Below are 27,311 nucleotides of genomic sequence, written 5' to 3' on the forward strand. Positions count from 1 at the left end.
CCCCTAGCGGAAGAGGAGGTCGTCAAGGAAAGGACAACTCGCTAAGACTATGACAGCCCAGCTAAATTTCTCCCTCCCTCTCCACAAGTTCCCCTGGGTGGAAGAATTTTTTATCATGTTCATCATTGGCCAAAAATAACTACAGACTGATGGGTCCTCAATCTAATACAATTTTGACATACTCTAGAGTTCCTTCAAATTCCCCCTTCTACTCCTCCGACACGTCAAGAGGTCAAACATCTATATTCGATGCGCTTGGAGATTCAAGCAATGCTCTGAAAGGGAGCAATAGAACCGGTGCCAATCCCCCAGAGAGGAAGAGGATTTTATTCCCGTTTTTTCCTAGTCCAAAATAATGTTCTCCAATGACGTCCTATTCTGGACCTGAGAACTCTAAACACTTATCTCAAAAAGCAATCTTTCCGGATGGTTTCCCTCAAAGACATTCTGCTACTCTTAAACCCAGAGGATCACATGACCACCTTAGACCTGCAGGATGCATATTTCCACATCCCCATTCATCCTTCCCACAGGCAGTATTTTCATTACCGGTTCAAGGTACTGCCGTTCGGCCTCAAATCAGCCCCAAGAATTTTCACCAAATGTCTGGCTCCAGTGGCGGCTTTTCTAAGGAAACAAAAACACCAGGTGTTTCCTTACCTGGACGACTGGTTAATTAAAGCGCCTTCCCAAGCATCGGCTCAGTTGTCAACAGTGGCATGTATAGAATTGTTTGCCGAGCTGGGCCTGACTCTGTACACGGACAAGTCATCCCTCCATCCTGCAAGGAAAATCACATTCTTGGGGGCGATTCTAGACACCACCGTAAACAAGGAAAGACAACAGAGGCTAATCTCTCTATCCCAGGCATTTGCAAAAAGAAAGTGTCTTTCAGTACGCTGTTACAAGTCACTACTAGGAACAATATCCTCTTGCATCCCCCTCGCTCCTTTCTGCCGATTGAGAATGCGCCCGTTGCAGGAACAACTAGATCGGCAATGGCGTCAATCAGAGGGATCCATCGACGATATTGTAAAAATCACACCGACCATGGTTCAAGCAGTAGTGTGGTGGACCCAACAACGAAATATCTCAGTCGGCCTTTCCTTCCTTACCGATCCAGCTCTGCTGGTTATTACCACCGATGCATCCCTAGAAGGTTGGGGGGCTTTTCTGCAAGACCTCCAGGTCAGTGGTCGTTGGAAGTTACAGGAACAGCAACTTCACATCAATTTACTAGAACTCAGGGCAGCCGGATTAGCATTGCTGGCTTTCCTGCCGAGAATACAAGGATCGGCTGTACTAATCAGGACATACAACACAACAGCAATGCATTATCCAAACAAACAGGGCAGTACAAGATCACTCTTCCTGTCTCAGGAAGCCCAAAAAATTTGGGAGTGGGCTGTTCAAAATGGAATATCCCTAAAAGCGGAACATCTTCCGGGGGATCAGAATCTCAAGGCGGACACTCTGAGCAAGCTCAAATCAACCTGCTATGAGTGGGAGATCAATCAGGATATCCTAGAAGGCATCTTCCTATGATGGGGAGAGCCGACAGTGGACCCCTTCAAAACAACTCAGAACAAAAAATTGTGGTTCTTCGCAAGTTGGCTACACCAACGGGGATCTTGGGGGAATGCGTTTTTGAAGGCATGGTCAGGCGTCTTTGCCTACTCCTTTCGTCCGATTCCCCTCCTGCCACGCATTCTTACAAAGATCAAGAGGGAACTGTGCAAAATGATCCTGATAGCCCCATGGTGGCCCAGACAACACTGGTTCAAGGAGCTTCTTCTACTGTCGGAGGCTCACCCGATTCTCCTTCAACCGATACCTTCGCCCTTGACGATGTCCCAGGGACAAGTACTTCATCCAGATTTGAAATATCTACGTTTAGCGGCTTGGCTCTTGAAAACTGTGAATTTCAACATTTAAATATTTCATCAGAATGCAAAGATAGCTTGTCAAAGGCCAGAGAAGAGAGTACAAACAAAACATAGAGGATGAAATGGAAAAGGTTCTGTCTATGGTGCCAGGATGCTAACATTCATCAAAAGTGCATCTAGCCGCTATATCACGTTACAGAAGAACTTCCTCTGGACCATCGTTGTGGTCTGAAAGAATCACCAAACAATTCATGAAGGGGTTATTGTGAGGCAAAACCAAAGGAAATGATGGACGGAGTGTTGAACATTGCAAGCACTCGCCCCCAGTCAACTGATCTGGGTTTAATCCATCACCGTTATTGTGAACCTTTCCTCCAATTAAGCCTCCACCACCTCTCTGGCAGCTGAACATTGTATTATCTCAATTAATGAAGCAGACCTTCGAACCCATTCACAGGGCGGATCTCAAATTCCTATTGTGGAAGGTAGCTCTTCTCATAGCACTCCCTTCGGCCAGGAGAGTTGGGGAGATACAGGCTCTCACTATACAGGAATCTTTCTTGCAGTTTAAGGAGGACTGGATTGTACTCAGAACTAATCTGAAATTCATACCCAAGGTGCCATCAGACTTTCATTTGAATGAGCTGCTAATTCTTAAAAGATTTTTTCCTCAACCAACTCACTGAGCTCTCCACTCACTAGATGTCCAGCGCTGTCTAAAGTTCTATTTATGAAAAACAAAACCTTTCCGCAAGTCTTCACAACCCCACCAGCTACCACTGGCTGAAATTCAGAACTGTCTGTCTCTTAAAACCATTGTCATCTGCGGGGTTTGTGGGGTCCTAATCAAGACATATTTCAATTGTTTTTGTTCAAATTTAACATATGATTTATTTTGGTTTAGCACGACTTGGGCTACAAATTGGTAATAAAATTCAAATGTGTTCCATCCAGGGGCCCTAAAATCATCCACAACGTTTAATGAGGGAGTGCTTTAGCAACAGTAGTTCTTGCAAACGCATAAGGAGGTGCCAGCAGTAGTATTACGTACACCAGCTGTGCCGAAAGAAAGTGATCGCTGAAATACCTAAAGAAACCAGAAACGTAAAACAACGTTTTTGGTTGTCTGTTCGCATTGTGTGTTTCTTCCTTGTACAGCATTGTAAAGTGCTGCTGTGGTCTGCACTAAGGCTCATTAAACATGGCTGTGATTCAGTTGCAGCCACCACATACTCATGTGGTGTGGTGGGGACGCGGGGGAGGGTGAACGTGGGGGGGGGGGGCGGAGTTTAATAACTTAAAAAAGGGGGGAAAAGCACCTAAAGTTGCCAGCTGCATCCCTTGTCGCACCTGGTGTTTCCTCTTCCTTGTCCCAGCAGGCACTGTGGCCACATTAGACTCCCTGTCCAATCAGCACGGGGATTGGACTGAGCGGGCTGGATAGGCGCTCCGCTCCGCTCGGGTCACGGAGTCTAGGGTTTTTTTTCCAGCAAGGCAGCTCAATGGTACCGGGTTAGAAAAACCTAAGTGTGCATGTGTGTATTTGGTAGGCGTGAGATGGATGGCCAAACACATATGCGCACTTATTGAGTGCTCTTAGCACTCCAAGACCCTCCCATGCCCCGGCCCCGCCCCACCTGTTACACGCTGCCTGTCCCAGCTGCTTTAAAATAAACAAAACAATGAAAAATGAATAAGAAAATGTTATTTGGTTTTAGCGGCTGGCTCTGAGCCAGTAGAGCGACGCTCTTCCGCAATTGCGGATGCCCATGCTGTCATTTATAGGTAGGCTGGGTGTGAAATGTAAATGCAGATTGCTTGTTCCTACTTTTGTATTGTGTGGTTGTTTTCTGTGTGAAACAAACAGAGAGATAAAGTGCACTCTAAATGCACTGCTGGGTGAACCTCAGGTGTGGCCCTCCTGGGTCACTGCGCCCCTCTGCTCAGCCACGTTCCGGTTAGAGGTGATGCTTCTCTGCTGCAGAAATCAACACCCGCTCCCTGCTCCTCAGCAGCTCACCCTGAGAACCTGGCTACATCCGACCATGAATACAGGTGCAAAGCAATCTATTCAGCGGCCGAAAGTTTACCTTAGGAGCCCGCTGGAGGTCCCGTCGAGTGGCGTGGAGGTGAAATACCAAGGCTGTCCTTCCTGTCACTTTAATCCTGCTTTTCCGAGCTCTTTTTTTAATCTCCTTTCTCTTTCTGTCACAGTTTTCTTATTTTCACTTCCTGTTTCGGAATCTCTTTTCTGGCTTTCTCTCTTTGAAAAATACGTCCTCCCCCCCACACACACACTTCCCCGGGCCCAAATTAGTTCAGGTGCCTATCACCAGCCGCCCCAGGCACATATTAAGCACTAAATTATCCTAGGCCAGATTGGGCAAGCCTTCTAAGGGCTTCCCGGTGACAGCAGTGATGTCTGGGCCTCTGGATGAGGATCCCAGGGGCCAGACATCCAACCTAAGGTAATTACCCACTGGCGTCGCATGAATAATTAGTGGCTTAGCGCTGCCGGCATCTGCCTTCACTCCCTTCCGGCCCGGGCACCTTTATTGTTAACCGAACAATCCATAATAATACATACCACAGGGGGGTTTGCCTGGCCACCCCTGCATGCGGGCAGCATGGACCCTCCCATGACGCTCTACAACAGCCTTGTACCAAACACACTGAAGCAATGAACAAGTGCTCTTCACATGAATCGAAGTTAATCAGGGGTGTCCAGCATAGGTCAAGTGGGCCGAATCCATGGAAGTTATTCATGCTATGGACTTAAAAATAAATGTATACACAACTGTGTTGGACTGGCCCATAGGGAATCGGGCAGTACCCGACGGGTTGGACTGACAAGTCAGTGTGTGGGCCTGTTTTTTGGCTGTTTGTGTGCCTGGTTTATGGTCTGCTGGGCACGTTTTTACTGTTTTCCCTCATATTAAAACAAACATTGTGTTAGGCTCATGTCTATGCAATCCTCCGTACATCCCAAAACACTTAAACATGGTGCCTTTACAAGTGCAAAACGGCACCAATTTACAAACATAGACCACTTTTTCACTAATTCACTAATGTGGGCACTTTTATTTGGTGCCTGCGGCCATTTTGTGTCCCAGACAATAAATCGAAACCAAGATAATTTGTTCAGTGATTATCTTGAAAACCTGGCATGGGTCCAGCCCTTCCGGAATTACGTTGTCACCACCGAGCTCAGAGCCTGCACATCTGGTTATAATTGGTGGATGGGTTTATGCTAAGCATTATTATAACCTGTGCTCTGTTCTCTTTTCAAGGGATTACCAGCCTGCTTGCCAACGGAGTCTACAGCGCGGCTTATCCCCTGCACGACGTAAGTATTCTTGGCATTTTTGTCACAATTCTGCAAACAGATCCCGAGCGAACAACTGGCCCATCTCCAGGCCCTGGCAATCTCCGCTTCCAAGTTCTGCCCCCTTACACCGCTTGCAAACACCAGTTGCGTCAGTGGCCTTGCTACTGTGTCATTGGCCCTACTGCAAGGGAGGAAATGGGCCCCGTGCCGCTGTTTGATCTGTGAAATGCAGCAATATTCAGAGTTCAGGGTGCCCCTCAGTCGCCTGAGCCTAGGCGCCACTGCACCTGCTGCAGATTGGAAGCTGAGCCCCTGTTTGCCTGAAGCCTTTGAGATGCCGTCACAGCATGCACAACTTCACAACTTCTGTTTGTCTCCCTAGTACGCCATGTTTGTTGCCATTCGCTAAGACCTTCCACTTGAGGAGTCTGGCAGACTTTGTGGGCTCATTTGCTTTGTTGAAGCCCATGTCTGGTTTCCCAGATCCTCTTTCCCTAAATAAGGCCTTCTTCAGCCAGTGGGCATTGTTATAAAACTGCATGTTTGGTAAAGCCCCTTGTACATGTGTTGCCTGTCCAACTGCTTTTGCCAATGCCGAAGAAAAGCAGCAAAAATAATTGCTTTCTGTGTAAAAACTATACAGGAGACAAAGAACGGAATATGACAAAAAGTGTGATGATTAAGAGTACCTTTCAGATGTAAAACAGACCCTTTTGCTTTCCAGTCTAAGCACTTTTTTGCGAGGTGGAATGATACACCTGATAGCCAGCGGCATGAGGTGTGAGCATACTAGTCTCCTGGGTGGAACCAAAGCGCACTCTATGTACATTTTAAAGAATTGGAAGCTTACACTGTTAAGCAGACAACAAAATGAGAAAGAATTAAATGCATAAAAATTCAAGCAGTAAGGAAATAAAGTGTCACCTGCTCAGACACATTGAGAAAAAAAACATGAATTATGCAAAAGCAACTAAAGTAAAATACTACAAACAACGATATGAGAGATACCATAGTGACAACATTTTGGAAGAAACAAGATATACGTTGATGAAATGGTTAAAGAAAAACTTTCGTATACCATGTATGTAAAATGTAATATTTTGCTGAAAGTGTTCATGTTGGGCTCGATCCTTCCAAAACAGTCGCTTGTTTGGCTCACCACAATAGCATCACCCTTCCAGAAGAATTCTGTCAAGCCTTAGCATCGATTGAGAAACATTTGAGGTTTATCGTCAGCTTCCCTCTGCCAGGCAATGACATCCATTCTGGAGAAGCAGTGACAAGATGGAGCAGTGGGTGACAATGCCACAACATGAGTGGACCTTCCAGAGCTCGGCCATCATTCTGGTTTATTCAAACTGTGATGCAAATGCCCTCACTGCTTGGTTCCAACAGGCACGGTGGCCAAGCAGGATGGCAGTAGGGTGGCAATGGAGCCTTCGTAGGCCCGAGCTGGTGGAAGACACTGACCCGTTCCCCTAATGAGGCTGACAAAGACTCAAGAGATTCCATCGCCGCTTAGCATGCACGTGTGACAGATCACATGCGGCAATCATAGATGCATCATGAAGAGGCCGAGCCGTGTCTTGTCACTCCCCTACCCCCGGAGGCATGTCAGTCTCTCCAGGGGCTGGGTTTGGGATAACCAGTTAGAAGGATGAGAGGAGGCCGAGGACAATCATCACTCAGCTAGAGAGTAGAGGGTATGGGCAAAGCTATAAGCTGAAAGATATGCAAGGATTAGAGCCGTCACCTTGTTTCATTTATTAGCCTCACCGGAAGTTCTAAGCATTGCCCATGGAAACATAATCGTGACTGCTCTGTCGCTACATGTGTGTCCATTCTCTTATTTGGTTCCCACAGGTGAAGGGTGGTGCTCAAAACTATCTACACGTCATGTAGGCTATAGCCAAGAAAGATGGCTGCTCTCCAAGGTCAATGAGTTACTGTGGGAGGTGTGTCGAGAGGTCTGATAATACCTAATTCATACCCCGGCTTATCTTCTAGGGTAGTATCTTGATGTGTTTTTATTAGCTCTGCACAGCAAGGCCCATCGATACGCAGCCTGGTTAGCATGAGCCGTGTCGTGATTAGTCTGGGCGGCGCTGTGCCTGGGAGCCTGGGCATGTTCTCCACCGGGCTGTGCAATCCCAAGAGGGCTGTCCAAACAGTTATGCGCACTTAGGGAGTGCAAACCACGTTTCACTCTGCTCTGGAAAGCCAGTCCTGACCTGGCTCCGAGTCCCACATATAAAAATAAAAATGATAATTATGTCTTATCATTTTCTTTTTCTTTTTTGTACTGCTCAAAGCACTCGTGTTAGTAGTGTCACAGGTGTACATCAGTGGCGTTACATTAGCACCCACGGTGCTAGGGGCCACGATGTCCATGGGGCCCCTTCTGGCACTGTGCACAGGTGGCAGGGTGTTTGGCCTGAGGGCTCCTGACTGGGCCTGGAGCGCGCCCCCCCACCCCCTCCATGTACTTTGCATGGGGACCCACTTGAGTTTCATTACCCCACTGGTGTGCATGAAAGGTGAAACCTGCTTGCACACAATTATAATCCTGATTTACAAATCTAGGATGTGCAGAAAGTTATATCTATGGAGATGTCACTCAAGACTGTCGCGATTGCACAAGATGGCGCTGATTTTTCTTCAGTGTTTAGTGACGCCTATCATGGTGTCACTCGTTACTTCACTCTCCCCACGCCGGTACTAATGGCACTTTCTGACTCTCGTGTTGGACGTTAATCCAACATTGGTGTTGTGCCCCTGCCCTGGTGCTTTGCATATTGAAGATGGGTTTATGAAACCTTTTCACTGTAGGACACAACTGGTAATGAGAAATGTATCTTTTTACAGATTACTCTAGGTTGATGGTAATAACTTGCTAAGACATTTTGAGTTGCCGGTGTTTGCACAGCTTTTTATGACTTCTCCGACTTTTTCTTTCAGGGAGACTATGAAGGAGAAGGCAGTGAAATGAATGACCGAAAAGTAAGTTTATGGTTCCTTTGATTCATAAATGTGATTTCAACAAAAAATATTGACATGAAGGTCAGCTAACATAAACATTGCAAATGTGCAGTGGAATTCTGCACCAATGACTTGTGCAAAAATTTGATTTGTTTGAATAGCTAGTCAATGAATTACTTGTGAGTCAAGCCGGATTTTACAGGCTGCACCCATGTTCCCATGGGATGGGCTAGGTAGAGTGTGTTTTTTCACTTTAAGGTACCTAATGATAAAGCCAGTGGTGCCTTCCACAGGAGCCACTGGGTTGGAAAGAGGATAGACATGGGTTTCTTGCTAATGCCTACATTCATAGTGTGGAAGGGTATTTCATAAAGGCCGACAGACTCCAGATTTCACCTGTCGCGGATCGCCATGCAAATCAGACTCCCTGCACACCTGGGCCAATGCTTTTTTGTTTTTAAGAAGCACATTCTTTGGAAAACAAAAAATGTTGTAACGCCGGTGAAATAAATATGGTTGGTGCCTGCTCACCATACTTACAGCCATCGGTAGAGGTGCTGCACTGCGGGGTATCTCTAAATTATCAGTCAGTCATCTTGTAAATGACGCATATCCTCCGCTGTGCGTATGACTGGGTCTACGCCTTTGATTTTCAGCCAAGGTGTTCACGTGGAGCTCTGATGCCTCAAGGCAGGTGCGGACACGTGCGACCACCTTTGTCGTATGCTTGACTACAGGGCTCGCTGTGCTCAAAGTATCCAGATAGTAAATACCTGCCTCCTGACAACATATCAAATGGAGTAACCCTAAAAAATACGTAAGTGACGCGCTGGAGTTTATTTGCATGCTTTAGCGCGCATGCGTATATGGTCCTGAAAAAAGCCATACCGACCCCCTTAGGAGGCTTTGACATTATGGCTGAAACATGCAGACCTTTTCATGGGATGTGAGTGGTAACTAATTCCTCACTTCACATCCCCCACTGATTTTACCTTGTCTAAGAGTGCCATTATTAAAATATACACCACGACAGCTAGGTAACCCAGAAGGCAATTTTAATCCACTTGCTTATCTCCCTACTGGAGAATAAAGAATGACCCCCCCAAAAAACCTATCTCTGCTGTAACCAGCCGTTGAAAACCAAGAAGGGTTCTGGCTCAATTGGCAGCAAGGCCAAGCCAAATATCATCAGCCGTTGAAGCACACCCTTCACGCGCTAGGGAGCTCGGGTAGGACCCCTATCAGGAGGCATGCCATCAACTAGGTTGGTGCGTGAGGGGGTCTTTAAAAAAAATACTAAATCTGTGTGCGGTGCATCCTTTGGACATTCGGTAGCAGTGCTGGCGCTGCTTTGTTTGAAATGTTAGGTTGGGTGGGTGAACGAGCCGCCCCTCTTCTCACTCTCCCCTTTGTTATTTAATTTTTCAGATATCCTCCCGGTGTGAATGTGCTTACAATTAATATAAATGGGAGGCAATTACATAGTCATGTGTTATCCTACAAATTTCTGCCATGGATCCCACCTTCATGGTCAGTATTGGACACCACTGATTGAGGCCTAAAACTAAAACACATTGAAAGTTTAATTTTCACTACTGTGGAACAGTGGGTCCTAGGTTAACATATAGACTGCACAAATATATTTTGACAAAATATATACTGTCAAAATCTCAATGTTACATAAGTATCAGCGGTATGAAGAACTATATAAGTGTAAATACAGTGGAATACCATGCAACCACCAATTAATTTATTTTCTATTTTAGGAGTTGATGTATTATTCCGACTACAATATCTGGTGGGAAAAGTGTACTAATTGTTTTAGGCACAGGTCAATAGGTTTGTAGGAAGATATTTATGCTAGCTAAAGGTTTCGATAATTTTGAAGCCATTGCAAAAGATGCTTTGCATTCTGTTATCACCTGCTACTGGGACAGCGGGTCTCACAGTAGGCTGAAGTACAATACTGTGCATAGGATAGACATGCAGGCTTTCCTTATGGTGTAAGTGTGGGGAGATTTTTTCAATCCCTTGTATCATGACTCTTTCTCATCACTCCACAAACTCTCCGTCAGTGTCTTAATGTCCTGTTAATGGTTTGCATAAGCCAGCTCACTTTTATACGTCTGCGATTTATGTTGCGAGGTGGACATGTTTCCGCACACCTGATGAAGTGCAGGGCTACCTGTCATAACAGCAGGCGCAGTTCCTCTCGCATGCGTCTTCTTCGGGATCCAGCCAACCCAGAAGGGAAGCAATAGCGTAAACTTTCTTCACATCTTCCGCAATGGAATTGGCTTCCCCATCTCCTGTATTTATGACTGAATCAAGCTTTGGCCAGAGAACAGGGAACTACACTGACAGGAATAACCCTCTCTGTAAACTCCATTTCCTATCCAGGTGGATTCTGGTCTTTGTGAAGTACAAGTGTTGGGGACAGGCATTTCCGTGAATGGTGAAATAAAACTCTCAATGTGAAATAGTGTTGTATATTAGTACATGGCGTGCAAAGCGAATAATCATTTAACACGATTACCCATCCATAGCTATCTTTCTAAGATTTCTATATTAAACTTAGCTTGACGAAAATAGTTCTCCATTAGAACGAGTTATACTTGTTCTAGGGTTATAGCATTATCAGGATTCCTTTAGAATAGAATTTATTTTGTGCCTTTTTGATAGCAGGAAAATTCCTCAATCCTATTGAGTAGGAAAAAATATTGAAATTATAGCTGAGATTGTGGACTGATAATGCACACTAAGAGATGCAGCAAATCAACGATATTCAAGTTGTGCTAAACACATATATACAATGCGGGTGGGGTGGGAGCTCACTGCTGACATCTCAGCCACAGTTGCCCAATGCATAGTCCTTCGTATTTCTGTAACTCACAAGTGAAAGGTGTTCCTCATCAGTGGGTGTATCCAGGGCCGGTCCTTGTGTGCACACGTGGACACTTGTTTCTCTGTGATTGCCCTTTTTCATCAGGTGGTAGGTCTCTTTCGTGGTACTTGTATGCTGTTTAAACTTCATCAGGTCAGTACCACTCTCACGCGTGTGTGCAACCCAGAGCTGGTCAGCCTCATAGCAGCAGAATGAGGAATAACAGCGCACAGTCTCGTCCAGTACGCTAACCTCGATACCCCTCTCCTGTTTGTGGCTCTTGCAGTTCACCTTCCCAGAATGCACTGTTCCTCAGGGTTTATGCCCTCTTGATCCTTCACTCTGAACTTGACTGCTGCACACCGTCATTTCTGGCCACAGGCCCACACTTCCTGCTATTTCCCATAACTTATGCACACCAAGGAGACGGTAATTATACCTTTTGAGCCTGAAGTATCCCACTAGCAGTGAGGTGCACAGCTACTAATTGTTGTAGAGAAGAGCGTGTTAAAGTTTTTTCTGAAAATTAAAAGGCCTTTAGCGGCTTAAGAAAGACAAAGAATTCTGGAAAAACCAGTTACAGGCCCTTTTTTTGGCACCGTCTCTGGTGTGATGACGTTTTTGAAAGTCGTATGTTTTTATGACGGCTTAATGAAAGTTGCTCAAATGTTTTTGCCAAAATAATCATGATTAAATTGGCAGGAAACACTCAGTCCTAAATGCTAAAATGATATGGTTATATTGCATCCTGGCATGGGTGCCCGCTCCCCTGGCAGGGACATGTTTGCTTTCCTTTGTTTGGAACCGCTGTACCACGGTGGAGGAGGAAGATTACTTACCAAACACAAGCTTTTTCTCTGCGTATACCGTCCCCCGAAACATAAATCCCATTATATTCTACGGGATATATATTTCTGCAGATGGGCTATCCGTCACCGTTGTGACGGAGTACCTCGTCCGCTGAGATCTAAATCAGGCCTTAAGTCTTGAAATCATGTTCTTATCATTGCAGTAAACCTTGAATCATCCTAGGGGCCCAGTGGTCATACACAGGACTCCACAGAAAGCAGGACTCCAACCCGCTCTTCTACCTAAAGCGCCTAGAACCTACTGTCAGATCCGCAAACTCGCACGGTGCCACCGTGTGACACATGATATCGGCTCTCTTCACGAAGTGATCCATTAAGGAGTCAATATCCGTGGTGGCAGGGAAAACAAGCGAAAAACCACTATAAAGAGAGGATTTCCAGCACTCCTCATCTGCCCACCTAGAAAAAAGAAAAAAAGCCAGTGTTTAGTTTGAGCCATTGGTTGCTGGTGGGGGCCACCAGCACTCATTTGTCTGCATCAGATATTTTCAAATAGCAAGAGAGGAAAAATCGAAAAACAGAATGACAGAGGGAGAGAAGAATGGAAAAACCGCCACAAAGGCAGAAAGGAAGAACCTGCATGAGTGAGACAGAGGGGCCGAAGAGCGCTGTACCAGTAACCATGGGATTGTGGGGGCCATTGGGAAAACTGCTGGTTCATTAGGACTTCCCTCGCACTGGCCTAACAGGAGGTGACAGACCTAGCAAGGGTGGGGTGACATGAGCCAGGGCTAAGAAAGATATAGGGGTGTCTGACCTATCAAAGTTAGGGTGACATGACCCAGGGACAAGAAGATATAGGGGTGTCTGACCTAGCAAGGGTGGGGGTGACACAAGCCAGGGCTAAGAAAGATATAGGGGTGTCTGACCTATCAAGGGTTAGAGTGACATGATCCAGGGGCAAGAAGGTATAGGGGTGCCTGACCTAGCAAGAGTAGGGTTGAGATAAGCCAGGGATAAGAATGAAATAGGGGTGACTGACCTAGCAAGAGTAGGGTTGAGATGAGCCAGGGATAAGAATGAAATAGGGGTGACTGACCTAGCAAGAGTAGGGTTGACATGAGCCAGGGATAAGAATGAAATAGGGGTGACTGACCTAGCAAGAGTAGGGTTGACATGAGCCAGAGATAAGAATGAAATAGGGGTGACTGACCTTGCAAGAGTGGGGTTGACATGAGCCAGCAAAAGGAATTAAATAGGGGTGACTGACCTAGCAAGAATAGGGCTGACATAAGCCAGAGATAAGAATGAAATAGGGGTGACTGACCTAGCAAGAGTAGGGTTCACATGAGCCAGAGATAAGAATTAAATAGGGGTGACTGACCTAGCAAGAGTAGGGCTGGCATGAGCCAGAGATAGAAATGAAATAGGGGTGACTGACCTAGCAAGAGTAGGGTTGACATGAGCCAGAGAAAAGAATGAAATAGGGGTGACTGACCTAGCAAGAGTAGGGTTGGCATGAGCCAGAGATAAGAATGAAATAGGGGTGACTGACCTAGCAAGAGTAGGGTTGGCATGAGCCAGAGATAAGAATGAAATAGGGGTAACTGACCTAGCAAGAGTAGGGTTGGCATGAGCCAGAGATAAGAATGAAATAGGGGTGACAGACCTAGCAAGGGTAGGGTTGGCATGAGCCAGAGATAAGAATGAAATAGGGGTGACTGACCTAGCAAGAGTAGGGTTGGCATGAGCCAGAGATAAGAATGAAATAGGGGTGACAGACCTAGCAAGGGTAGGGTTGACATGAGCCAGAGATAAGAATGAAATAGTGGTGATGATGCTGAGTGCATCCAGGGGTGTTTGTGTCTGGCCCCTGGCACAGATGTGGAAAGTGTCTTTAAAGGTGCCTGTGCCTCTTGCTGAGGATCAGAACTTCTGTGGGGCGAAAGGATAGAAAATGGACCTGGCAAGACACCTGAAAGACAGCAAGAGAGGCCCAATCCTAACAACTGGTAGTATAAAAGATACTGTTTCCGCATAAATAAACCAAAGAGCAATGGCAAACATTCGTTAGTCTCTACTCCATGGGGTATCGGAAGGGTTAGTGACTGTGAGCAAACACTTCTTTTTCACTATTTCCAGGGGAACACAAGGCTTAACAAACATTATTTTATTGACTACTCCTCGCCGGGCATTACAAGGGTTTAATGATCGTGAAAAAACGTTCTTTTTGTCGTCACTCTCAGGGGTAACAGAAGCGGTACAAGGTAAGAGGCGGACAAGTAACTCTACTTATACAGTCATGTGGGGCCCAGTATGCTCAGTGTAACTCGCAGGAGACTCCTAGTCACTAGTCTGGCTCTGGAGGTGAGTAGGTGGGTTCCTACTAAAGGAGAGGGTGGCGCTGTGCAGGGGTTGTAATGCTTGGGGTTTAGAGAAAGCAAGCACTACCACCGGCGGAAGATGTACACCCTACCCACCAGACCTGGAGTCCGGGATAGGTGATGCCACCATGATTTGTATGTCCTTTTTTCAATGTTTATTTTTATTGGATGTCATTCGTTTTTCTCAGTGTTTTCCAAACCTTTTTAAATGATTGCTTATCAGTGTTTCTTCAGCTGCATACCCTAATTCACGGCGAAAGGCTATATTGTAACTGTTCCCCCGGGCCAATTTATCTGATTCAGAGTGGTGGTGATTTGGACCAGGTGGTTTGTACTCTTCACAAAAACAGTATAATTAAATACGGAACAGTGTTTTGTGACAGCAGACCACAAAAGGTAGCCCTTCAATAAAGACTTGAGACAGAGGCAGGTGAATATTGACATTCTTAAAACATTGGCAAAGATGGAGGCTGGTTGTAAAGGCCACGGTAATCATGATTTGGGCATGAATAAGTCCAGAACTGGTTTGAGAATACCATACTTTCAAACTCTCATTTCGGCAGGTAAGGCATGGTGTAACATGTATGGATCAGTGCCGTACTCAGAATTCTGCAGGTAGTAATGGGCTCACATGTGTTATCCCAATTAGAAGGTGCAGAAATCGGAATAGGGAAGTAACAGGACACCTGGTAAACACTGCCCCCGACGAAACACCACGGTGCCTGTAATATGTAGAGAAGTGTGGCTCAATGATTAGAGCGGCAGACCCTGATGCAGAGGTCTAGCCCGGGACCAGGGTTCAATTCCCCGCCTCGGCGGGTCTTGGGCTCAAAAATTCCATGGACCTGATAATTCTTGCCTCGGTGCCTATTCCAATCATGGAGTCCCACTCTGCAACTCTGGGCAATAGCTTGCTTAATCTCCACAACGCTAAGGATGCCTGGCCTCCACCTTGGGAGTGCCCAGGAGTGGACGCCTCGCAGGGAAAGCCAGGATGGGTTCCACAGCGGTATTCGTACAAGCGCCTTGAGACCCTTGCGGGTGAGTAGTGCGCTATACAAGTATCAATTTACAATTTACAATGTAAATAGCGCTCATGTACAGCGCTCCAATACCTTCGGGTCGAGTTTGCGCTATATAAAAAGATGCACAAAAAAAAGGAGGCCCCAAGCAGAATCATTAGTCAAGCAGGGAAATGAGCCAATCGATGGACCAGGTAATCATTATCGTCTTCTACCATGTATCTATATGTATATGTTATGTAGAAAGACATTATATAGAAGCCCAGTTACTAGCTGCCGTGATGTCAGAGTAGGAGACAGGCTAGTTTAGTTTCTCACTGCTCTGATGTCAGCCGTGGGTCTCTGCAGACGGGGAGCCGCATGCCGCAGTAACGAGGTGTTTACACAGAGCCAATGTCAGTGTCATGTCTTCCAAGTCCCTTCCAGCTACACATTCTTGTGTAATAACCGCATCTCCTTTCAAAAACTCAAATATTTTGACATTGTTGTGAGTGTAAAACAAGCACATGCGCTGCCCTACGGTGATTCATTCCATCAACAATGGCCGTGTAACTCCTTCCGAGCGCTGGAATGCACGAGGTCAATTGTGCTGCGAAACCTCCTTTTGTTGCTTTCCCAATTTACAGAAAGAATGTTAGGAATTAAAGAGTGGAGCCGGGTTTGTAAAGAGGATTGTGCAAATGATTCTGGACAACCCGACGGACTCTATAGCATAGCAAAGGGGGGAGTAATTGGGTTAAAGAAAAATGTGCCTTTAGAAGCCTCAAGAGTCACGGTCCATTAGTACCAAGATCAAGAACATTGGAAGTAAATATCCCTAAAAGACCCTAGACAGCAGCACCCGGCCAATGATTGGCATCAGTGCCAGTGGAAAGAAAGGCACAGCGAGACAAATGTCCTTACTCTGAGAGGTAATATATAGCGGCAAAGAGCCCCTTTGAAGAAAGTCGTTTTGTGTAATTCAGAAATGTCTACATCACTTTTTTACTTCTACGATTTTACGGCTACCAGGGAATTTAACAAGAATTTGCAATGAAAATAGGTCTCGCTTTTGTGAGTTAGAGCTATTGACATTGTAAATGGCAATGTCTTTTACCTACACGGTATATTTTTGGAGTGAATGTATGTAGTGTGCAAAATCCCTTGGAAAGGTCCTGCACTTGGTAATAAATATATTGAAGAAGACGCAAAGTGTGGATTGTGACAAAAATTGCTTGGCACGTACCTCATGGATGAAGTTTCGCCACACATGCACACCGTGGTGCTTTACTGATGTGAAATTCATTATTAAAAGTAGTGCTTACAGACTAACCAACGCGATCGGAGCATGTGAATCCAAATCCCGGCTTCTCTTTCATTTTCTAGACTTTTTGACTCACTCTCCTGAGTCTTGGTGATCCCCCAAACACTGGGAAGCAATGAAGTTTCCCAAGGGGGCGGGGGCAGGGGGAATCGTGGGTACATGAAAATGTATTCATTGCCTAGTTGTCAAACGTCGCCCAGTGCTATTAGTTAAAAGTGTGCAGATTTCATTGAGATATTAAGAGTACTTTACTCACATCTATGAGAAAATCGATATTAACTAACAAAATTTTAGAATGCGTGTCGGTTTTCACAGTGTTTTAGACAGTTCTGGTTGCTTAGTTTCATTGCATTACATTTTGTATTTACTCTTTTACAAAGCATCCAAAGTAGGTTACCTAAGCCCAAAGCCCCGAGTTGTTAAATTACCCATAGAAGGGAGTGTTTTACAATTGAGTAAATGTGTCCAAATATAATTTTGGTGGTGCCATGGAATGATCAGCCAATGAGGTACTCGATGAGCAGGTATTTAACTACACGTTCAAAATGTACGGTATTCTGGCTGTTGTGTGTTGTACACAAGCACCTCTCTGAATGTGTTTATTAACACAGAGCTTCATTTACCAGACAGTGCTCACAGAGGGGCGAATAAAGCACAGAACAAAATGTATTCATTTGTCCTGAGTATGAAGGCATCCGGAAGGCTTAGGTGCCCGCCCGGAGAGGCTAGGGATCCCAACGCTTCTACAGACTCTGCCGTGCTGTTCTGCACCAGCAGGGCACAGCTCACAATCTGCAGCTTCTGCTAAGAATAGGTGAGGGGGATGAGGTTGGGGCATACGGGAGTTGCCGGCAGATTTCCAGGTTATTGAAAGTAATGAATCTGACGTGAGGCAATGGAGACTGACTTTGTCTGTTTGTCTGCACCAGTCTATTTCTCTACCATCCACCGGGCTCACTGTCATGTATCCATTCATCTCTTTTTGTTAGAGACGTGCGCGAGCCAATATATTAATTAACAGGTAGAGCCAGCCGGAGACGAGCCAAGCGTATACGAGCCAGTGGGCGAGCCGTGAAAATGATCAGCATGTTAATCATACAGTAAACATGATGTAAATGTGCGATAATGTCTCTTCAGAATTCAAAAAAGTGCATTTCTTTAGCGCGTCACCTCAGTATACAAGATTATAGCACTGAATTGAGAGTAAGTTATTAAAAGTGCTCGTTTTAAACATGAGTTAAAACACTGCCGCTCCTCCTGCCCGACAACAATGCCATTTGTGTACTAAAAGGCGTCCGTTGCCATGCATACCCCGAATGTTGCCTAGAGTCTTATTATATTTAGAGTAACATTAAAATCTAGTTTATTAAACACGAGAAGTTTTTGTACAACACGCATCTTGAACTCGCATATTACAAGGTGGCAATAATAAAGATGAAAACGGAAGTGCCGGCAGGCAAGAAAACACGAACGGGAGTGGGAGGGGGTGGGGTGGGTGGTGAGAAATCACAGACTGAGGGGGGGGCGGTGGGGTGGGGCGACAGGGAAGAAAATAGTGTTAGGAGTAAAGGGGAAGCTTCCACACTAAAGTATATACTGCATGTCTCGCAAAGCGATTTCAGCGCATTCGCGCTGCGACGCTAGGCGAGACCTAAAAGAAAATAGTGTCAGGACTAAAGGGGCCAATAGCCGTGGAAGGATACAAATGATGAATGAGGAGGGACTAACAAGCCTAAAGCCAATCGGAAGGCAGCATTTAGGACAAAAGCCAATGGGCAGAGAGTGGGCGGAGTTTCCACGAAGCTTCCACACTACAGTATATAATGGAAATCAAAGCAAAAAGTGTTTTGTTTTACTCCTCATCCTTCATATCTTTGACATTTATCTACAGATTCGACAATCCGCAGCAGTAAACCTGCTGGGAATCCAAATGACTAAAGCCTAAAAGCTAAGGGAAGGAATGTGTGCAAAAGTCTCAGCCACTAGCAATTGTTCGGGATGCATTCCAGTCCATTGCTGTTTTGCCCTTTTCACCACTCTAAATGGGGACCACCCTTATTTAAATCAGAGCTACTCCTTCTCCAGCAGCAACGGTCCAGAATAAAGTGCCTTCAGACAGAAACAATCAAGTGCAGACTGGGTCTGGCTTTTTTGAGCCTCATCAGTGAGCTAAATCTTGATTCCTACATGTACGTCTAAGCATAGCCGTCGCTGTTAGGGTATCACACACACTGAAATACGAATGTGATGGGTAGCAATCACTCAGGGACACATTTCAGTCCATTGTCCTTTACCCACAATTCTACTCCACTCAAGGATGAGCTATAAACAAATCACTATTTGTCCTGTTTGACTCGCAAGAGTCCAGTCTAATCTGCTGGGTCAGCTCAACTCTGGTCCAGAACACAAGCAAGCCTAGTCAGGCCTCAACCTTGCTTTGACTCACCGGTGGCTAAGATGAACTCAAGCATTCCATACTTCAAATTTTTGGGGGATTTCTTGAAAATCTGTGCGACCAAACACAACCTAACATTTTTTCCTCCAAGGGGAAATAATTTTTTTCAGGTAGGGAAACTCCTTCCTATAGGCCTTCAGAAAACAGGAAGGTATTTTAATTTTTATTTTTATATTTTCAAAAAATATCTCTACAAAATGTGATATATTGTTATCTTTTACCACTCTCCTTTCTTCGTTTCTTTGCCTGGTTTCATGCATCCGGGTCTTAACTGAAGCCTATCAACCTCACTGTACCCCCCTCATATTCAAGGTGGTTGCCTACAATAAAACTCTGGTCAGTACCTCCCTGCGCTGCTCCTTTGGGCTAATTCAGTTCTACGGCAATTGGCGGATGCCTCTGCTAAGAAACCCGCCTCTGTTCTACAGAGGCAGACACTTCTGTATTTCGTGGTGGTGTGCAGTGATTCATTTGTAAAAATTAAGTTCCGGGGCTCTTCTTGGAAGGCCACTGCAGGCTGCACCATGCATTGCCCCTGCCAGCGCTGCCACTGACAGAACCAACATAACTTCCATCGCACTCCTGTGAGTGTGACAATTCAGACTATTTCAGGCTAAACAACGCTATGATAATGGCATGAGAGGCTGGTATTATTCATTTTCAATACGATTTGCCTTAATTAACACGGTTGTTGTGCTCATCTCAAAATTAAACAGACATCGCCACCATGTGGTGGACTGTCACTAGAGCCGGTGCTGGGCACCGGAAACCAGCGGCTCAAATTAAGCACTGCTGGTGTGTCCTCCACGTTCCATTTCACTATCTTCACATGTCCTGCTGCAGTGCAGCTTCTTTCCTGGTGCCCCGTGGGTGAAAGTGGAGTGGCATAGTTCTCTAGCTAGTTTCATTGGAATGAATATGTTTCCATGTTAGTATGCTAAAGTAGCCTCAAGCGGGCTTTGCATTCAAAATACTCACTTAACATAACTTACTGCTCAGACTCACTCAAATCAAGTTGTGAAAGTCATATTTTTGCTTGTGTTCTTCTCAAGACTAGTGACAGAATTTTGCAGTTGGTTGTCAGATATGCATTTTCCAGCTGTTTCTTTCCTGGTAGTATGTGCAACAATGTTTTAGAGGCAGCCATCTTGAGTTAGTACCCCAGTTTTGGTATCAGCCAATATTGAGCAGAGGTACCATCAGCAGAGAGTGAGATGGGAGGCCAGGTTGGACAATGCTGAAATGTCCTTTCAATTGGAGCAAATAAAATGTTGTCCAGGACGTGATATACAAACCTAACAAATATTGAATCTGAAAAGTACCGTGATAGCAGGTGTCTTTTGTCGCTATCTTGCATCATAGCGTTTAGAGAGTTCTGCTGTTACAATAGCAACGCCAAGAGCCCAGATTCAGACATTTGTAAGAATCTGAAATATCACTGTAGTAAGTCAGAGCGAGAGAGCCACGCGTGCTTCGGGCAGCACCACAGAAGGTAGCAGTGCACAGGTCGTAGAAGAGGCTGCAGCATCTGCTCCAACCAGCACGCGGAGAGTTTGAGAGAGTTACAAGTCTGTTTTTCTGTCTGGAGGTCACATGTTGGGATGTTTCCCACACTCTATAAATGAGCATACATCCGCTCTGGTGCAGTCGAAGATAAGATGGCTGCCCCTTTTCTTGCTATTAATAGAGCTGGACTCATGGACATCAGGCATTGCGTCATATTTGCATCCTTGTAACTGAAAGATGCTCAGAACTTGTTTTGGGAGCGAGGACGACTTCCTCGAACACTCTTCTTGTACCTCAGTTCATGTTTTGCTCTTATTTGGTTGTGTTTTGTTTGTGTTATGTTTATGCAGTGGTTTAAATGGGAAAAAATAAGTGCAGGTACTCATTAAAATGAGCTACAGGTGTAGTGAGGGGGCGGGGCTAAAGGCCAGACATGATGCTACTTAACGACTTCTATATTAGTTGCAGCACATACCAAAACACGAGAAATGTGTTTATATAAACAAAGCAAGTTAACTTATTACACAAAATGAAAGAGAAATGCGATAATATGTTAACATTTCCTTTTTTTTGCAATAGTTGCACCTTTTTAATGACATACTGTAAATTGCTGTTTGGCACAATACTATATATTTTTAAGCATAGGAGTAGGAAGAAACTGAAAATACCCCCACTTCGAACAAAAGATCGTATGGCACCAAGCAAATGAAGCAAACAATCATGACCCTCCCCAGAAAAAATCTCTTGTCTCTTCCATCGATCTATCCATTCATCCTTTCATCCTACCATTTACCTGCTGATGTCCACCATTTAACCTTTACATTCTATTGTCTATTCAGTCTTTCATCAATCAGTCAGTTTTTCACCATTCCGTCTATCCACCCTTCATATCCAAACCTATCCATCCATCTCCAAACCTATCCATTCATCCTTTCACTCATCCATCTCTTTATCCACCTTTTCCCTCATCCATCAATCCATTCGCTCATCCATCCATCAACCCTTTCACTCTTTTATTCCAGCCACCTTTTCATTCCATCCACCCTTTCACTCAATCTCACCTTTCACTCATCCATCATCCACCCTTTCATTCATCTATCCAATCTTTCACTTATCCACCCAGCATCCGCCCTTTTAGCCAATCACCCACCCTCTTTCACCCATGCATGCTTTCACTCATCCATCCATCTATTCATCCATACAGCCACCCTTGCTCACTCATCCATCCACTCACTCACCCACCCACCCTTTTTTTCGTTATTTATGAATTTTTGTCGCCGAGCAGACATGTACACACAAAGTGCCACACATTTTCTTTAAAATACCTCCTGAGAGTGTCTTGATTCTCTCTCTTTCTCTCACTTTTTTCTTACAAAAACAGGCATACAAATGCAGGCAAACACACAAACATAGCAGACGCACAAGGGCAGAAATAAATGAGCACCGGTTACATTACAGAAAGTCACATTAGTTTTTGTTTTAGGTCTAGGACAATTAAGTCATTTGCCCGGAATCACAGGATGTTGAGCTGAAGCTGGGACTCAAACCTATTTTCATAGTTCCTTGTTAGGCAGCTCTGACCGGCCCTAATATTATATCCTCTCAATTTTCCTATCTGGGAAAGATGCCTCACAGCCTCTCAATTTTCCTATCTGGGAAAGATGCCTCACAGCCTATGCAAACATAAACCCCCCATCAAGGCCTGAAAGACACTGGAGCGAAGGTGCTAACAACAGGCACACAGCAAGTCCAATTCACTAACTCTCCCCCTTCCCCAGCAAACTATAGCTTCAGGGCGCTAGCCTGGACATGGAGCAGGGAAGAAAAGCAGAGAGACCCTTTGGCACCATCCCATCGCCCAATGTCCGCCTTCCCAATCTGATGCTGGGTAGCGTGTAATACACCCCCTTCGCAGACTCGTGTTGAGAGGTGCATTCATCTCGGGTGTCACGCTGTAATTAGATTTGTGGGGTAGGGGATAGGCTCAGAGTCCCACACCTACAGTGTGATTGACTGGGCAGGGTCTGATTGGACCCTTCACTTTTATTCAGAGAGGGCCGCAGGGCATTCACAACCCTAAACAGCCCTTAAGTGATGCTAATGAGCCGCCGCTGGATTGCTCAGCAGCGGCTCCATTCAGAGGCATACACTCCCCCTCCCTCCATTCTGCCTTCTTTTTCGGCAGCAACCGAGCAGAGCACTTTCTGCGCAGCACAGTCTCCAGTGCCATCCAGCCTGCACTGCCTGACTTTCCCCTGAGTACCGGTACTGTCCATGGCGAAGGAAAAGTTCCGGTACTCAAAGGGAGAAAAATAAAAAGTGGCGGTACTCCGTACCGGTGAGTACCGGCCCATTTAAAGCACTGTGTTTATGTTATGTTTAAATTGTATTTATACTGTGTGTTGTTGTTGGGTTTTCTTGTGGTCAGGTAAAGGACTGCTTTGTCGGGTTGAGTTAAAGTTTTAAGATCTATTCCTCCCAAATCATCACATACAATTACTCAGGACAACACGCTTATTACAGCTTTTAAATAATGACACCAGAGAGAGCTATAAGGCATCTTTTTTTATTGAATGTCAAAGTGTGAGTGCGCATTTATGTCTTACCTGGATGTAGAACTATATCAGTCGCTTATTCATTTTTAACAAAAAATATATATTACTAAACAACAATAAGATGATTAAATGCCAAAAAGATGATCTATTTGGGACCAGATGTATCAACATTAGGAATTGCGATTTCCAAATTACAATTCTTATCGAATTTCGAAATGACAATTCCTATTGTATAACAGTATTTTTTTTAAATAGCGATTCCTAGTGCACTGCAAATATCCCTACCACATGAATATTAATGAGATTGGCCGCAATTTGCGATTCCCTAGGAATCCCAGCCATCACAGGGATGGTGGCCTGCTCGGGTCAGCAGTTCACAATGTCTGTGATTGCTTAAAGCAATCTTTTTCACATTTTTTAATGCAGTCCTTTTTCCAACACATTAATGCATACCACAGTGATTTTGTATTTGGAAGAGACGCCCTAAACACACACCATCCAAATAAAAAAATTGGAATTAGGTCGCAAATTACGATTTGCTAACTTGTTACAAAATCACAATTTGCCTCTTGCGCACCGAAAAAAGCTTTTTTGCAGTCCCAGATGTACCAATTCTGCGAATCAGGACCCTTTTTTTTATCTCAAAAAAGCTTTGTAGATCTGGCCCAAGGTGATTTATATTTGATTGATTGAATTCGGGAATCCAAATTAAGGGTAGTTGCAATGTCTGATTCAGTAGGATGCTGCCCTCATCGTGCCCAGCTTGACGGAGAGTTTGTACAGTGTGCACTACTTCAATTCAGATATAACGACCTAGGTCTGAAATGAGATTGTAAATCTCAGGCACACTCAGTATTTTGTTCATTGTGATGATGAGTTGGTACTTAATTGTGATACCAGAATATTTATTAAGCAAGTAGAATGTCACCGTAATAGTAGCCCTCATAAGATTTGTATTTGTTATACTTGAATTTCTGAAAATCCTTTATGCGGGAAACATAAATTACCACGCTGTCTTTACAATGACCAGCCTTTACAACGAGGTTGGTACCCTGCATGCGATGTTACCACTTATTACTTCAGAACACAAGCTGTTACATGACTTGCTGTAAAGGGCATGTTGTTGGTCTGGTGCTGGATTTTTAACCCAACAACTTCCCTACTGTTGTGTAAACTGGAGTTGGAATAGTAATTTATACTATTTCGAAGTCCAGCGCCCCCTAAAGACTCACATCACATTTCTGATAATGGATAATGTTGGACCCGGCCTCGTAGTATGGCCCTACGTGCCCCCGCACCACCGAAACCTGGTACCTGCAGCCCCAAGCACACGGCCCAGCCGACCCTCCCCACCAGGACACACGCACCCGACCCGGACATCCCCGTCCATGGCCTCTCTCCTTTCGGCCACCCCGGGCCCGCGTGCCCACTTCATGCACCAAGATGGCCGCCCGGCCCCAGCGCGACCCGGGCCTAGAGGCGCCACTCCGGCTGGAGGACATCACGCTTCCAGGGGATGAGAGAGGGAGGAGCAGTTTCTATCGCACCTCTGAACTCCCCTGGGACGATGGGTTTCGATCGGCCCTCCGGCCTCCCTGAGGGCTGGCTCCATGCCTGCTGGGTGTCTGGGACTCCTCCCGACCCGGCCCTGAAAGGATCAAAAGACAATGACAGGAAATCCCGACGAGCGACCCCCAGGTGACAAGACCCCTGCCTGCACAGACTCCGGACATCAAAGAGGGGTCGACCTATAACAAGGGGTGCTCTGGGTCTGTCCGGCAGATTCGACGCTGGAACAACGAGAGCCTGCCGACGTGGTCGCGGCTCCTGGAACTTGGACCCACCTGAGCCTGCTGAGTGACTCGCGGCTCCCTGAAGATCGTAAGACCTCCGAACTTGTACCTGAGCCTGCTGAGTGACTCGCGGCTCCTTGAAGATCGTAAGACCTCCGAACTTGTACCTGAGCCTGCTGAGTGACTCGCGGCTCCTTGAAGATCGTAAGACCTCCGAACTTGTACCTGACCCTGCTGAGTGACTCGCGGCTTCTTGAAGATCGTAAGACCTCCGAACTTGTACCTGAGCCTGCTGAGTGACTCGCGGCTCCTTGAAGATCGTAAGACCTCCGAACCTGGACCTGAGCCCGCTGAGTGACTCGCGGCTCCGACAGACTCTCACGGTCCCGCCGGACCCCCACTACAACAACGTATCCCCCAGCTCGAGGATTGTGAGCTGTGCGCCGGATAAGTCCCTGCCTTGAACCTTTGCCAGAGACTGTCCCGCTACCCCCTACCCCTTTCGAGACTCATTGAGCCCGTGCTCTCCTTGTACATATTTGCAGTGATAACCTACTTGATAAAGATTGATTTCTAAGAACCCACGGTGTGGTCACTCTGTGTCGTGTGGTGCCAGAAGTACGATCCTAGATACGAGATTCCTCCCCCTGGGGAGTCTCCCGCCAGTGCCCGGCTACGGTACTTCGAGGGTGGGTCTCAGGGTAGTCAGGACCCCTTTCCGGGCTCCTCTGAGGTCGCCGTCTAACATTGGTGGCAAGCGACGGGATTCGGGCCCATCACCTAGAGATCGTACCGTGAACGACGGACGCACTACCGACAAAGATGGCAGAAGGAAGCGCCATGAGCCCCGCAGAAACCAACGCCAACAGGGTGTTCCAGGTGGAGCATCTAGAAGAATACACACACAAAGAGCTAAAGCAATTTTGCAAAGAACTTAAAATCGCTACCACCGGTCTCAACACTAAAGAAGATTTGCAGAAAGCACTGAAAACTTGGGTGGATACCGGGGCCTCCCGCCCGGAAGGCACGGGGGAGCGCCCCGACGAAGCCGAACCCCCCCAAAGTGAAAGCAGCAGCAATCAGGTGCGAGGCATCGTACCAGACGGGGGCCTATCCCCGGAAGAACTCGCGGACAGAGAGAGAAGTCGCAATCATGAACTCGAGTTAGCCAAACTCAAAATCGAAGGCGAATTGAAGTTAGCGGAAAAAAAGCTAGCAGTAGAGCAAATGCGTGTACAAGGCGAACTGGAAGAAAAGAAGCTCCAACGGGAGCACGAAGGAAGGAAGCTCCAACTGGAGCACGAACGCAGCTTGAAGGAACTCAAGCTCAAGGCCAGAAACGAGGAAGGGAGGCCCCCGGGAAACCGAGTAACGGCCTCCCCAGCGGAACAGAAGGTCCACATCCCCAAGGACGTGGTCAAACTATATTATAAAAACGATGACATTCAACAATGGTTCAGGGCCTACGAGGTCGCCATGACCTCCCATCGGGTCCCGCAGAAGGACTGGGGGGCGGGGTTGTGGGGGCGGTTTCTGAGCGAAGGAAGGGACACCCTGCTCGACCTACCCCTCTCCCTGCAGACCTCCTACAGCCACATGAAAGAGGCTCTACTCACAAGATACGGCCTCACCCCAGAAATGTACCGTCAGCGATTCCGGGACTGCAGGAAGATCCCGGGCACCACCTGGGTGGAGTATGTAAACTTTTTCAGTCGGGCCTTCGATGGGTGGATCAAGGGCAGCAAAGTCACCACCCTTGCCGAACTCACCGACCTCATGTTGTGGGAACACCTGGCTGCGAACTGCTTCATAGAACTACGTCAGCATCTGCTTGACAGCAAGCTCACAGATCCCAGGAAGCTGGCTGTGGAGGCCGACCGCTGGACCAACACCCGGGTCTCCCGGGGCATGGTAGGAGAGAACCCCCGAGCCAGTCAGGGACCACCCCGCCAGAGAGGGGGAGGGAACCAGGGAGGGCCGAGAGAGTCCCAGCCTAACCCCCCGAAAACACAACCTCCACCTTTCCCGGCGCCCCCCCCCCACCAGTGACAGGGCCCCCTGGGAGACGGGGACACCGGGTGACCGTCACGTGTTTCCGTTGCCAGAAACCCGGGCACTACGCCAATGACCCAGAGTGCCCCATGGCCACCCAAGTCTCCCCTACCACCCCTGCGAGACAGATAGCCAACGTAGCCCTGGGGGAGGAGGTTGAGGAAACCGAGGAGTGGGAACCCGCAGCGATGGCCCTAGTATCCCTGGGAGATAGGGAGATGATCCCTGGTAGCCTCCTACCCTCCAACACAAAGAAATACGGGCAGCTCGTCAAGATCAATGGCCACCAAGTAGAGGCCCTGCGGGACACCGGGGTCAGTATCACCGGTGTCCTCAGGCACCTAGTCCCCGAGGA

The 27,311-nt window shown here is 46.5% G+C and overlaps 1 protein-coding gene across 4 annotated transcripts in view; it reads left to right on the forward strand.

Moving 5' to 3' along the window:
- Positions 1-27,311, forward strand: part of ANO1 (anoctamin 1) — an 852,930-nt gene that overhangs the window by 583,089 nt on the left and 242,530 nt on the right. For all 4 annotated transcript variants that reach the window (XM_085643533.1, XM_085643534.1, XM_085643535.1 and 1 more), the window contains 2 exons: positions 5,177-5,232; positions 8,173-8,214. In XM_085643533.1, coding sequence (XP_085499659.1) covers positions 5,177-5,232; positions 8,173-8,214 — 98 coding nt within the window. The remainder of the gene's footprint in view (positions 1-5,176; positions 5,233-8,172; positions 8,215-27,311) is intronic.

This window comes from Triturus cristatus, chromosome 3_1 (assembly GCF_964204655.1).
Source record: "Triturus cristatus chromosome 3_1, aTriCri1.1, whole genome shotgun sequence".
Taxonomy (NCBI): Eukaryota; Metazoa; Chordata; class Amphibia; order Caudata; family Salamandridae; genus Triturus; species Triturus cristatus.